We start from the raw sequence: 15,481 nt of genomic DNA, 5'->3' as shown, positions 1-15,481 counted from the left end.
TGAGCTTGAGTTGTTACAAATGGTATCAGAGCAAGGTTCTGGGCGGTGTGTCAGCAAGGACGTTGGGCCCTCAAGGGGATGGATTGTGAGATCCCACATCCGTTGGAGAAGGAAATGAAGCATTCTTTAGAAGGGTGTGGGAACCGCCCCATAATACATGCATTTTAAAATCGTAAAGCTGATGACGATACATAATGAACCAAAGCATACAATATTTATTAGCAGTTGGTTTAGGCTACTACAACCATTGCTTAAATCAGCTAAGTTATGATCAAATTGGTGATAGATTATTAAAGATAGGTCCGTATAGATTTGATTTTAAATTCTACCCATTTAGAAGATCTCATAGTTAGGATTTTTTGTTTTTACCGAATGAGATAAAAGATCGAATTACCTGTATTATTTACTGAATCATGCTTGAATTGATCGAAAAAAATATTCAATAATTTGATTATTTGAACTAAGATTAGTAACATATATTCTTATATCAAATGAGGAACATGGATAAAAATGGTACATGTACATTTTTGTTTATGAAAGGCCAGACATAGAAGAGTGTGTGAATAAATATAGTAAATTGACTGCAAAAAACATTAAAACTAATACATAATTTTGTTTGCTTTCAAAGAGAAATTCATTGAATCATTTCTTGAGATAGGAAATTCATTGAATGTTGAGCTAAGCTACACAAGTAACTTCAAAGTAAGAATTCAATTAAATTAGGTTACAAAAGAAAAAATGACACCCCACCCCACCAAATCACTCTCTAAACCCTAAACCCTAACACATCCATCCGACACTCAATCTTATCAGTACAAAGAACATACGAAACAACAAGACATTATCGAACAATCCTTCCAACAAAGGATCAGACGAACATTCGAACAAGCTACCTGGAGTGACGTAAGCAATATAAGTCATGAACGAACCATATAAAAAAAAGGCCTAATAGACCGTAAACGACTTTCAATTACACGCTATAAACTAAGAGTAGAAATATTAAATTGGGGAAGTAAAAAACCAGAGGGGGAAAGGGAACAGTAGATGTTGTTTGTTGTGGATGGGTCATTTTGGTGGGAAAAGTCAAAGGATTCTATGATTGACTTTGACACACCATGTTCTAGTGTACCTGTCCCACACCTGATTCCAACTCCCCATGCTCGATTTGACCCATTACTCCAGATGGTCCGTACGCACTCACTCACCTGACACAACCTCCTCCCCTTATTTATTTATTTAAAAAAAAAAAAAAAAAAAAAAAAAANCTTTTTGACAATGGGTGATTGAATGTTAAAGAAAGAACACTTAAATCTCTTAGAAACTTTGCATCCATCAATAATGGGATACAAAGTGGGAAATTAAGAAGAGCAATAATAGAGGGCTATGGAAAAAAGAAAAGCCAATAGGAATCTCATAAGTCTTCATTTCTCAATGGTAGCATTTCAATGGCAAATTTCAAATAAAACTCCTTTATTTTTTTTAAAGCTTTTTTGTATTAATTGTCTTTTCCTTTGAAATTCTCTTTCCATTTTTGAAGCTTTCTTTTTCAAAAGAATTTGTGAAGATGTTGGATAGCTTTGAACAAAGTTGGTGACTCTTCCATGTGACTCTCCCACTTCTTCCAACACTTATGTCAATTTCAATGCCTTTCCAAGATTAGGGTATATGAAATTTCATCTCCCTTTTTGGTAATGATACTATTCGATCGATTTATAATGTCGTTCTTAGCCTAATTTAACTGTTTTAAGCGTATTTCATAAACTAAAAAAAAATCGTAAGTTTGAATTGTGAAGAGTTGAATTATTATAATGTTTTTAATTCAACGATGTGTTAGGTTGAAGGTTTAGAATTTCTGATATCTCGGGCAGTTGTGAGATCCTACGTTGATTGGAGAGGGAAACAAAACATTGTTTATAAAGATGTGGAAACCTCTCCATAATAGACGCGTTTTAAAATTGTGAGGCTGACGACGATACGTAACGGACTAAAGTGGGCAATTTGCAGTGAGCTTGAGTTGTTACAAATGGTATCAGAGCAAGGTTCTGGGCGGTGTGTCAGCAAGGACGTTGGGCCCTCAAGGGGATGGATTGTGAGATCCCACATCCGTTGGAGAAGGAAATGAAGCATTCTTTAGAAGGGTGTGGGAACCGCCCCATAATACATGCATTTTAAAATCGTAAAGCTGATGACGATACATAATGAACCAAAGCATACAATATTTATTAGCAGTTGGTTTAGGCTACTACAACCATTGCTTAAATCAGCTAAGTTATGATCAAATTGGTGATAGATTATTAAAGATAGGTCCGTATAGATTTGATTTTAAATTCTACCCATTTAGAAGATCTCATAGTTAGGATTTTTTGTTTTTACCGAATGAGATAAAAGATCGAATTACCTGTATTATTTACTGAATCATGCTTGAATTGATCGAAAAAAATATTCAATAATTTGATTATTTGAACTAAGATTAGTAACATATATTCTTATATCAAATGAGGAACATGGATAAAAATGGTACATGTACATTTTTGTTTATGAAAGGCCAGACATAGAAGAGTGTGTGAATAAATATAGTAAATTGACTGCAAAAAACATTAAAACTAATACATAATTTTGTTTGCTTTCAAAGAGAAATTCATTGAATCATTTCTTGAGATAGGAAATTCATTGAATGTTGAGCTAAGCTACACAAGTAACTTCAAAGTAAGAATTCAATTAAATTAGGTTACAAAAGAAAAAATGACACCCCACCCCACCAAATCACTCTCTAAACCCTAAACCCTAACACATCCATCCGACACTCAATCTTATCAGTACAAAGAACATACGAAACAACAAGACATTATCGAACAATCCTTCCAACAAAGGATCAGACGAACATTCGAACAAGCTACCTGGAGTGACGTAAGCAATATAAGTCATGAACGAACCATATAAAAAAAAGGCCTAATAGACCGTAAACGACTTTCAATTACACGCTATAAACTAAGAGTAGAAATATTAAATTGGGGAAGTAAAAAACCAGAGGGGGAAAGGGAACAGTAGATGTTGTTTGTTGTGGATGGGTCATTTTGGTGGGAAAAGTCAAAGGATTCTATGATTGACTTTGACACACCATGTTCTAGTGTACCTGTCCCACACCTGATTCCAACTCCCCATGCTCGATTTGACCCATTACTCCAGATGGTCCGTACGCACTCACTCACCTGACACAACCTCCTCCCCTTATTTATTTATTTAAAAAAAAAAAAAAAAAAAAACAAATATTGCAACAAAACAGGGAAACTGCTCAGCAAGTCTTGTAGTGGGTCCCACTCCCAATTGCCTAACAGTGGGCCCCACTGACGTGTCATTTAGGGCTCAGCTTTTATTGTCGTTACAAAAAAGATCTCCCACTACCACCACCACCACCATGTTTTTTTTTTTTGTTTTTTTTTTTTTACCTTTTTCAATTCCCACGTGCCACCTCCATTGGTCCCATTTCCCCCACACGATTTCCACCACCTCGGACACGGCTTCCATCTCACGTGGCAGCCACGTGGCCGCTTTTACCGCCGAAAAAATCACAGTCATCTCCACGTAAAGCGAGAACTCTTATAACTTGAAAATAATAATAATAATAATAATAATAATAATAATTATTATTATTATTATCTGACCGTCTCGATTTTCTGAAACGTACCATAAGGAGACGGTGGTCAAACTGAAATTCCGTAACTGCCCCTCCATCCTTCCCCGAAAATTGGTCCGGATATTTAATTATTTATTAATTTAATTTACTTTCTTTTATTAAAATTTAAAAAATTAAAAAATTAAAAAAAAAACTGCCACACCCCATGTGGATTTCCTAATTGGTTAAGGTTTTTACATAATTATTTTTTCTTTTCTTTTTAATTAATTAATTAATTAATTAATTTATTTATTTATTTATTTCCCCCCCCCTCTCTCTCTCTCTTAAATTCATTGACTTCGTTTCTCTCTCTTAAAATCCCTTGAATTAAAACGCAAACTTCCCCTTCCTTCCTCTCTGAATTTCCATGGCAGTTGAAGCACGGCGTATGAATCATCTACCGTCTCCGTTCATCACCAACAATGGGTGCTTGCCTTAACCTTCAACCCTTTTGGGTCTCTGTTTTTTCCTCTTATACTCTGTTTTTCTCATCTGGGTTTCGTTCTGTTTCAGAGATTTCATGAAACAGAGTCAAGAAGTTCTTGATATCTGCAATTATAAAACCATGCCGGTGGAAACCGCCGGATTATGGCCTTATGTTGCCGGGAAATCCGTGCCGGAGATTGTTAACAATTTCCCCGCCGATAGTGGACTGACTTCCAATAACTTCCCCGCCGCGCCGGCGAGAAAGCGACAGAGACGGTCGGGTTACGAGGAACCGCCATGTCCATTCCCTTGCAGGTTGTCGGATGAAGAAATCATTAACTCCCACGTTCAGCAGCAGCAATCGGAAATCGACCGGTTCATTGCGATCCATGTAAGTGGTCTCTCTGTTCCTCTGTTTTTGAATTTGTTTGAAATTTTGGGGAAATTAATTAATGGGTTTTTGTTATTTTTAATGAAATTACAGAGGGAGAAGGTGAGAATGGCAATGGAGATTCGGAAGAAGAGGGAATCTGGAATGTTGGTGAGAGCCATAGAGGAGAGATTGGTGAAGAAATTGAAGGAGAAAGACGAGGAGATTGAAAGAATGGGGAAATTGAATTGGGTATTGCAAGAGAGAGTGAAACGGCTGTGTATGGAGAATCAGCTATGGCGGGATTTGGCGGAGACGAATGAAGCCACCGTCAATTCTCTCAGAACCAACTTGGAGCGGTTGATTTCTGCCGCTAATGACACCGCCACCGCCGCAAATGATGCAGAGTCTAGCTGTGGGAGTAATAGTGGTTGTGGAATAACAGAGGAGGAGAGCGGCGGAGGAAGGCGGTGCCGGAAGTGTATGGCGGGGGAATCGAGGGTGTTGGTGTTGCCATGTAGGCATCTTTGTTTGTGTACAATGTGTGGGTCCACACTGCATACTTGCCCTGTATGTGACTCAGCCATTAATGCCAGCGTCCATGTTAATTTTTCTTAGAACAAAAAAATTATTATTATATTTTTTTTAATATTGTGTTTTTAAATTATTTTTTAATTATTTGAGATCTAGTAATAAATAATTAAGAGAAATTATTTTTTTAATTATTTGTGAGACAGAATTAGAAATTTCTCAAAAATAGTATTTAGATAAATTTATATTTACTATTTTAATTTTTGTTAATTTCATAATGATTTATTTCCTATTTTTTTTAAAAAAATAAGAATGAAATTATTAAAATAAAATATAAGGGGAAAAAAAGAGGTGGCCAAGTGGAAGTTGACACGTCGGATGTAGGTCTGACAGCAGGGCGTGGGACACACCACGTGTGAACAGGTTATTATTGTTCTAAAGTTGGATTCAGTTGCAGAAGAAAAGAATGGGTATGCGTGGGTACGTGGAAATCAAGGTAATGGTAAATAGTAAATAGTAATTAATTAATTATAACTGTCCCACATTACCTACATTTTTTTAATGTCAAATAAATCAAATATATCATTTTTAAAACAATTTTAAATTTTGAGTTAATTAGATCCATCACTCGACCACCACGAACGTAATTTTTATAATAATCTTAAAATTAGGGTAGGGTTGGGTTGGTTGTATGTAACCGCCCAAGCCCATTTAGTAGATATTATCTACTTTAGCCTGTTACGTATTGTCGTTAGCCTCACATGTTTAAAATGCATATTTTGTGGAGATGTTTTTACATTTTTACAAGAAATGTGGGATTTCGTAATCTACCCCGTTAAGGACAATGTTCTCGCAGGCACACTGTCTGGTGTCTAACTCTAATATCATTTGTGATAGTTCAAGCCTACAACTACAACTAGTAGATATTATCCGTTTTAGCTCATTACATATCGTTGTCAATCTTTTTAAAAAGTGTCTGTTCAGAGAAAAAGTAAAAATATTTTTTAAAAAAATATTTAATAAATTGAAAAAGAGGACATTTAGTAAAATGTACTGCAAAAGTATGGATCAGGCTGTCGGCTAAAATATTGGAGGGTGCAGTGACTGACAAGAAAGAAATTTTTTATTTTATGGTCGAAAAGAGAAAAAAAAAATATATATTTATTATATTATATTATATTTAATTACTATGTTTTTTTTTTTTTTTTTACTATTTTTTAAATTAATAATATGGATTATATTTATTTATTTGATAAATTCAAAATTTTGTTGACCAACAGAATAAAAAATATTTAGATTTGTTGGGAAAATTTGATAATCTCTCAATTAATTATTTTAAAACCAATTTTTGATGTCAATACATTTAAATAATAATAGAAATTTAAGTATCCTCCTTACGTTATTTGTTTATTTATTTATTTATTTATAGATGGGAAGACCTTATAAACTTTAATTAACATACGTTAAACTCTATCTTTAATTTTAAGATTAGATTTAGATGTGTTTGTGGATTGAATTGGGTCGGGATTAAATAATGAACTCAACTCAATTCAACCATAAATTTTTTTGTTGGGTTAAGCTGGTCGGGATTTTCGAGTCATTGAATTTTTTTACACCCAAAATTAGATAATTATTTATTTTCAATTATTAGAAGGATATGAAAAAATTATCAGCTGTGTCTGATCGGTATATTTTAATTATAATATATGAAATGAGATGTGACAATAAATGTATCATTATATTATCTCCAAAGTTTTGTGTTGCATTTATTTATTTCCATTTGAACAAAAAAAAAAAAAAAAAAAAAAAAAAAAAAAAAAAAAAANCTAATTATTGAAAGTTATGAATTGATAGATGAGAGAGATTGAGCAATGACATTAAATTTCCTTTGGCATTTTCTCTCTTACATACATATAAGATATGGTACCCATGCATTATTGTTCGTGTAGGTCATCTATCTATATATATGTATATGTACGTATAAGGGTATTTTGGACATTTTCTGTTAGGGTGTGACTAATTATATATTTTTATGAAAGCTAGATGAATTATTGAATAAAATTAAAAAACTAATGATTGATTTACACGTTTGAACGTTAATTAAGATATTGATGGGCGATGATTATTGGTGTCATGGATTTTTGTTTTCTATATATAAATAGTTCTTAAAATAACATATTATTACGAAAATACGGAGTCATCAATTGGTGCCTGTTCTTGTCTTCAAAAGCTTTTTGACACTTTTTTCGGAGAGAAGAAAATAAGGAGTGAAAAGTTACGAGATACCGAGATAAAATACGAGTCGAGAGGTATTATATGGAGTTATTATTATTAGTTTTTTTTTAGTATTGAAAAGAATTTGGGAGCTTTTTTAGTTGCACCAAAGTGGCCCATTGAGTGAGGCTTTGAACATGTAATGGGCCATTTGCAAAAACAACAGCCCATTTTAGAATCGAATTCGTATTAATTGAAATAATAGCATTTGGATTGAATTGGGTTGATGAATTTTTTTTAGACCAATCCAAAAAATTCGGGTTGGTTGGATTGATCGATTTAAAAATTTTCACAATCCAACCTAATTTAACACTCTATTTTCGAGTTGTGAAACAACAGAGTGTTGTGTGGAGAAACAGTCGGCGACTACGTCCAAGGAGAAACACAGAGACGAGGTTGAGCGAAGAAATGGGAACTAAGAAGAGAGTCCGTGAAGAAATAAAGAGGCAAACGATGTCGACATACGATGACAAACAAAGACAAGACGAGAGTGAGATGAATACTAAGAAGTCGAACAACGACACACAAAGAGAGTCGAGAGGAGTCGAACAACAAACGACAGAGACGAACGTTGTGATGTGAGTGTATGAGACTGCAAGTGTGAGAGTCGAGACTTTATTTCACTTATGTTGAAATAAAATTCGCTCTGATACCAATTTGTAGAAAATATCAATCCACTCTGATACCAATTTGTAGAAATAAATGCTCGCTCTAAAACTAACTTGTTAAAATAACACTCACGAGGCTATGAAGGAGATGTTGAGAGGAGGGAGAAAGGAGACAAAAGAGATTCTGAAAAACCCTCTTCTATTACTTCTTTCTTACTCAACAATTTCTAAGCCATATTGCGTGACGCACACACCAAGATGCTGCTACATACTCAGCTTCACAAGTCAAGAGTGTCACGATCGATTGTCTCTTTGAAAGCCAAGTAAATGTTGTGTTGCCCATGAAGAATACAAAACCCGATGTACTTTTCCGATCGTCTATGTCTCCGCACCAATCACTCTTAGAGTAACTGACTAACTTGTAATCTTCTGTTTTTGAGTAGAATAACCCAAGTGACATCGTTCCTTGGACGTATCGTAGGACTCGCTTCAACGCCTTCCAATGTGAATAAATTGGCTCCTCCATGAACCGGCTTATTATGCCGACACTTAATGAAAGATCTGGCCTTGTGCATGTAAGATAGCGAAGGCTTCCCACCAGGCTCCGGTACCTATTTGCATTTACTCGTTCTCCTTCGTCGTATTTTGAGAGTTTTGCACCTGGTTCCATTGGTATTGATACCGGGTTGCAATTTTCCATCTTGTGCTTCTTCAAAATCACCTTTGCATATTTCACTGTGATATAAAAATAACTGTTTCTCCTTGTTTAACCTCCAAGTCGAGGAAAAGCTTCAACAAGCCCAAGTCTGTCATCTCAAATTCTCGCGTCATTGTGCTTTTGAACTCTTCTATCATTTCATCATTGTTGCCTGAGAAGATGAGGTCATCGATGTAGAGATCGGCAATTATCACATTACCTCCACTCTTCTTTGTATAAAGTGAATATTCGTGGGGACATTGCTTGTACCCGTTCTCCTTGAAGTATGTGTCAATACGAGTATTCCATGCTCGCGGGGCTTGTTTCAACCCGTAAAGTGCCTTCTTCAATTTTAGTTCCTTCTTCTCTTCTCCAATTTTCATGTACTCGGGAGGTTGTTCGAGGTATACTTCTTCTTCAAGCACACCATTCAAGAATACTCACTTGACATCCATTTGAAAAATTGGCCATTTGAATTAGGTTGCTTGGAAAATGATGATGAATCGGATTGTCTCCATTCTAGCGACGGGAGCAAACACTTCGTCATAGTCGATTCCCGCCTTTTGCTTGTATCCCTTCACAACAAGTCGCGCCTTGTACCGCTTAATCTCGCCTTGAGCATTCATCTTTTTCTTGAATACCCACTTCACACCTATGGGCTGACTTTCTTCCGATAATTCTGTCAATTCCCATGTGTTGTTGCGATGAATCGCTTTAATCTTCTCATCCATGGCAGTTTGCCACTTCGTATCTCGCACCGCCTCTTCAAAGCTGATATTTTCAGCATCTGCCAGAAGATATACAAGATGTATCTCATCTGTTGAGTCATACAGCGTAAGCTCCTGCACCTACACCTATTCTATTGATAAAGCTGCTGCTAATGAATTACCTCTTGAACTGCTTATTCTAACTAGTAGCAGCGCATATGCGACAAGAAAGCAGATATGCCGGGAAAGAAGGAAGGCAGAGTAGCACTAGCGGGAATGGGATGGATGTCACCTCGCAAACTCCGCATCTTGGGTTGTCGTGGTTCATCTTCATCATCGAAAATTTCTAAGTCTGTTGGTGCACTTGTTGGTGCAGCGACTAATGATTCTTCTACTTTGATATTGACTTCCGTCGAATTGTTCCAGTCTCATTCGCTTGCTTCATTTACTCGCACATCACGACTCACTATCACCATCTTGCTAATCGGGTCAAGTAGTTTGTATCCTTTTGTCTTCTCATCATATCCAATAAAGATATACCTTTTGCTTTTGTCTTCGAGTTTCGTTCTTCGTTGGTTCGGTACGTGAGCATAAGCCACACTACCGAACAGTTTGAGATGAGAGATTGTACGCTTTTGTCCGCTCCAAGCCTCTTGTTGGACTTGATTCAGGTTCACGTCGAGTGAGTCTCTCTATTGTTCGGTTGTTCATCTTTCTTCAATTTTCTCGTCTCCGCTATCAGGATTTCGCCACATCCGCTGCGCATCACCCCATTTCCAACAGTTTCCACTACCTCACGATTATCACCGTTGTCTTTCGCACTGCCGTGTTCTTTTGTTTTCAGCTCTTCATTTTGGGCAATCAAGAGAATGCCTCCGTTTGTTGCATCATCCAAGGCTAGGTTGATCGTTTCTTCCACCTTTTCCTCGGCTCGACAATCTCTTGCATAGTGACCCATTCTGCCACAATTGTAACATTTGTCGGAGTTACAATTATTTGCATAGTGGCCATACTTTTGACATTTGTAACACTGGATGTTGGAATTATATCCTTGACCGCGTCCTTGATTGCGTCCTCTTCCACGCCAATTTGCTTGGCGAGATAGTCTCTTCTCCTTATAAATTTCTTCAGTACTGTTGCCTTGACTACCTCGACCATTCCCGTGACTTCCTCGACCTCTACCTTGAGTATTTTGAGAGTAGAGTACTTTTTCATCTTTTATTGATGTCTTAGTCTGAAGCGCTTGATCGAGTGTCTCCTCCTTCTTTTTCTTACGTTGCTCGTGTGCCTCGAGAGAACCGGCGAGCTCATCGACCGTGAACGTCGCTAGGTCCTTCGACTCTTCTATGACACATACAACGTTATCAAAGTTATCGGTTAACGACCTCAAAATCTTCTCCACAACCCGCGTCTCGGGTAACATTTCTCCGTCTCGATTTAGTTAATTTACCACGATCTGTACGTGCGTAATGTAGTCAGATACATTTTCTGACCTCTTCAGCTTCATGCTCTCCAACTCGCCACGCAGAGTCTAGAGACGCACCTGCTTGACTCGATTGGTTCCTTTGAACACTTTTTCTAAAATGTCCCATGCTTCTTTTGAAGTAGTTGCCCTTGCAATCTTCTCAAAGCCTGACTCATCAACAGCCCGGAACAGCATGTATAATGCTGCCTTATCCTTTGATCGTAATTCTTTTAGCGCCATGTTTTGCGCCGCCATATAACCAGTGGTATCCTTCGGTTCTTCGAAACCTTCTTCGACCACCTCCCATACGTCTTGAGAACCGAGAAGAGCTTTCATTTGGATGCTCCAATTCTCGTATTTCGTCTTCGTCAATCGTGGTAGCGGCATTTGTCCCATCATGTTTGCCATCGACTTTGATACCAATTTGTTGAAATAAAATTCGCTATAATACCAATTTGTAGAAAATAACAATCCGCTCGATACCAATTTGTAGAAATAAACGATCGCTCTAAAACTAACTTGTTAAAATAACACTTATGAGGTTGTGAAGGAGATGCCGAGAGGGGGGAGACAAGGAGACAAAAGAAATTCTGGAAAGGCCTTCACTATTACACTTAACTCTTGCTCTCATCTTGCTCTTTCATTTTTGAAATGGAAAACGAATTAATTTATAAGTTTTCTAAAATCTAAAATCGGCTATCCCCTCACCTCCTAAAATCATTTACGGGCCCTTCATTTCTTTCTTGGCCTTTTACATGTAGACTCAATTTCAAATACCTTACTAAAATTAATAAAATTAAAAACTACTCTATTTTTTCATTTAAGTTTATTTCCAACAACTTATCCAATTACGCTCAAGGTTGAGGACTAACGCTATGTGAGACTGCGAGACAAATTCTCGAACTCAAAGTCAAAGAGAGAGAGTAAAAAAGAGATAGAGTACAGACTTTAATAATAGAATTATTAAAAAAAAAAAAAATTAAATCCTAAAATTTTGGAGATGTATTATTAAAATATCAAATTAATAACTTAAATCTTTCCTAAATGAATTAATTTAAAATATTTTAATTTTATTTAATTTAAAAACAACTATGTATTTAATTATTGCATTCTTTAAAATTTATATTATAAAAATATCTGATACACAATTGAAATTATTTAAATTAATTGGTATTAAATTAGGTGGAGTTTAATGATGATTAATTGTTAATTAGGTTAAATAAAAAGTCTATAAGTTGAAACAAAAATAATAGCAATATATTGATTAATCTAAGCTCCATAATTAATATTCTCTAATTTCGTCTTATTTCAGCAAAATTGTTTTGGCCTTTCAACCACCACGTTGACCAAAGAATTTGATTAATAATCTTATCCAATAACAAAAACATCATATATATTTAGTTTTTGTTTTTTTTGTTTTTTTTTTTTTTGCTATTTTTAATGCATCCTTAATGGTTAGGGAATNGTTGACTTGACAATAAAATGGTAAAAGTAATTATTCCTATTAGTCGTTTTTTTAGATGTATTTTAATTCTAGGGAAAAAAAATACATTTTGACTCTTAATCACGGCTGGCTACGAGTATTGATCTTCTTTCGATACCATCAATTTCGTCCCATCGACTCTAAAATACTAGGGGTGTTTAAAAAACGAGATGATCTGAAAACTCTGATCAACTCAACTTAATTTGTACGGTTTGGATTGGTTATGAAATTATTTGGATTGTTTGAAAATAAATAAATAGATGTTTTACGAATTAACATTTTGATTTTATTAAAAACAAAACTTTGAATAAATGAATCGAAACAACCTAACTAGTCGAGTTTATTATTTAATAAGAGTTGTTTAGATTAAAATTTATAATCCTAATAATTAATTGAATCTAAAAAATATCTCAATTCAACTCAATCCAACTCACGAACACTGTGTAGAAAATTTACTGATTTAAGTGAAGTGGCATGATAGCTTCCCGAAGTTTGGTTTAGACACTTACTAATTCATTGCACTTTAATTGGTTTGGCAATTTTAAGTGTACCTACTTTTTCTATTGAATTCAAGCAAGATTCAATAATGATTTCAACTCGAGCCAATATCAAACTCATGAGCTACACAGAAGCGATACTCCCATTTCGATTTTACATTCATGCACGATCTAAAGATGAAAGTGAAGACCTCGAGAAAATTAAGACCGCGAAATGCAAATGATTTTGAGTTTGCATTACAAAGGGATCAATTGAATTAGAAGGCGAATCCTCTCGAAGAAAGAGAGGATGATACGAAATAAGGTGCTTAATCATGCCACAAAAACTTCAGGTTAGATAACACGATTGTAGCATACATGTTTAGATTTAGGGAGATTTCATTGTATTTTTTAATTCTAGAGTATTATTTTTAAGGTTTTAAGGTACAATTAGTCGGTGATCATTGTGATATTAATCGGCATGCGAGTTACAACTTTCAATTGACCATAGTTTATTCGTTCATGTGGTTGATTTAGTACGAATATTTTGGATATTATAATGAAAGTTGCATACTATACTTCTTAGTTTGTTCCTTTACATTTTTTTGTGTTTAGATTTACATGCTAGAGTCGTTCAAGTAGCCTTGATCAAACTATCTTGTGAAATCATTCAAATCACGAGTTTAGAAACGAGTTTTCTTTACTCTTGATCTTGATCATCAAAGTAATTTATTCCAAAACTTTTCGTTGGGTTGATTCATGCATCAAAGAATCCAATTCAACCTTGCTCGTAGACATTCTAACAATAATCGTCTCTTAAAGTTTTTTTTGTTCAACTCAGTACTCTTAAGTTCATCTCAATTGACCGTTCTTATGTTTAGCTCAGCTAGAATTCAATTTCACCTATGATATTCCATTTATTTAAAAAATCAAATTTAGAACCTATAATTTAAGTATTTTAACGTGTTAAATATTATTAATTATCTAAGCTATACTTCGGACTTTAATTATGAAAAACTATTTTAGGATTATCCAAATACACTTCTAGATTCGTATTTATTTGTTTGTTCTATAAATCTCTAAATTTTTATGTTCGTCTAATTGATTCATGAAATTAAAAAAATCTCTAATAAGTTCTTAAATTTTGAATTTTGAATTATTTGTTTAATAGATTTTTAAATTTTCAATTTAGTATCTAATAAGTTCTCGACCGACAGACTTAACTCCCGAACTGCATGTCCAAATTCTTTCCGAAACTCCGACTTTTTGAGGTTAAGGCCCGAAGCCCTACTCGACCCTTCAACAAGTTAATCTTTGCTCTTCATGTCTATTCTGATGTCTATGTCTTGATTATGTCTCAACATGTCTTCAATGTCCACTTTGCGTGGTGATGATGCATCGTTCTCCTCGATCGCATCATGACACTCTTCTATGTTGACCCGCATATGGCCAGATGGGTGTCTCTTGAGGGACGCCACTTTGCTTGTCATGGCGTGAGGATCACCACCTACTCTCTTCATAGTATGGTTGTGACATTCTCCTCCACTTAACATAGTCATCGTCTTCGATGACTTACTCGGGTCACAATCTGTTTTATTTAATAGATTCTAGACCTATTCTATGGTCGTTTTAAAAATTCACACGAATACTAAATATAAAATTAAAGGATGAAAGTTTTATTAAACTTAAAATTAAAATCAATAGTTCTAATAAGTTATTACAAAAACAGCATAAGTCAAATCATTTGTGTCCATAAAATATTAAAATGAGAAAAAAAAAAAAACCAAAAAAGGATGGAACATGCCGTTTTCAGTTCATGTTCCCAACTTGAGATAGCAAGCAAAGCACACACAGGCAAGCCAAGCATGCCTATGTCCTTCGCCCAACGCTACCCACCACAAGCTTCCACAACCATTGCCAACATCAACCACATGCCCAATTCTTTATACACATATCTCTATGTACTTTTGGTGTACTTTGCCTTCTTCCAATGCAAACCCTAATTTTAAATTTCTCCATTTCATAACTTTATTTTGTTTGGGATTGAGAAAGCTCGAAAAAAACTCCGTGTTCGAATTGAATATTTATTTAGAGTTGAAAAAATCGTACCTGGTTTTGTAAAATTTGTGGTACTTTTCGTGCGATAGCTTAACGTTTGATAAAATAATATAGGTGATTAGAGATGTCCATGGAGTAGGACAGGATAGGAAAAAAAAAAAAAAAAAAAANGATTTCAATCTCCATTCCTGTGATATTTCAATTTATGTTTGCACGGAGCCGGGACAGGGATCGGATTTGGAAATTTTTTTTCCTATCTTTCGAAAAAAAAATCTTTTTAAAAAATAGATAATTTTCATTTTTCAATATAATTTCTATTAAAAAATGTACTCGATCTTAATAAATTCAATAATATTCAACGAAAGAACTATAGTCTTCATCTCCGTCCCTATTTAGATTGAACGGGAAAAAATCTCTCCTCACTCCTTTCTCATTTTCTATTTAAACAGAGATTACCTATCTCGTTTGAGACGGGTTCCCGTGAGTTATGAACATTTCGATAGGTGATAATGAGATCTAGTATTTAGAGCGTAGAAGAATGATTTCGAATACTTAAAAAAGATTCTTTTTTGTCGATTAATTAAACAGGCCAATTGAGATATAGTTGCATTAAAAAATACCCTTTGGAGGATTAATGATAGTATCCCCTTTGTTGGCATTTGTATATAAATACTAACTTATCCATAGCTCAAAATGTCACAACTCAAAGTCAA

General features: G+C 34.9%; 1 protein-coding gene across 1 annotated transcript; it reads left to right on the top strand.

Moving 5' to 3' along the window:
- The first annotated feature begins 3,945 nt into the window (after positions 1-3,945).
- LOC111782522 (BOI-related E3 ubiquitin-protein ligase 1-like) lies at positions 3,946-5,118 on the top strand. The gene is made up of 3 exons (XM_023663285.1): positions 3,946-4,099; positions 4,187-4,490; positions 4,584-5,118. Exons 1-3 carry the CDS (start codon positions 4,041-4,043, stop codon positions 5,085-5,087), a joined length of 867 nt encoding a protein of 288 aa, XP_023519053.1. The 5' UTR covers positions 3,946-4,040; the 3' UTR covers positions 5,088-5,118.
- The last annotated feature ends 10,363 nt before the right edge of the window (positions 5,119-15,481 follow it).

The sequence above is a fragment of the Cucurbita pepo genome, chromosome LG20, assembly GCF_002806865.2.
Source record: "Cucurbita pepo subsp. pepo cultivar mu-cu-16 chromosome LG20, ASM280686v2, whole genome shotgun sequence".
Taxonomy (NCBI): Eukaryota; Viridiplantae; Streptophyta; class Magnoliopsida; order Cucurbitales; family Cucurbitaceae; genus Cucurbita; species Cucurbita pepo.
The sequence above is the reverse complement of the archived record's forward strand: the minus strand, read 5'-3'. Positions and strand labels throughout refer to the sequence as shown.

Excerpts from the sequence above, each read along its gene's own strand:
- LOC111782522 (XM_023663285.1), top strand. The coding sequence starts at position 4,041 with ATGGCAGTTGAAGCACGGCGTATGAATCATCTACCGTCTCCGTTCATC. Across the intron at positions 4,100-4,186 it reads CCGTTCATCACCAACAATGG|AGATTTCATGAAACAGAGTC; the intron begins GTGCTTGCCTTA and ends GTTCTGTTTCAG. Across the intron at positions 4,491-4,583 it reads ACCGGTTCATTGCGATCCAT|AGGGAGAAGGTGAGAATGGC; the intron begins GTAAGTGGTCTC and ends ATGAAATTACAG.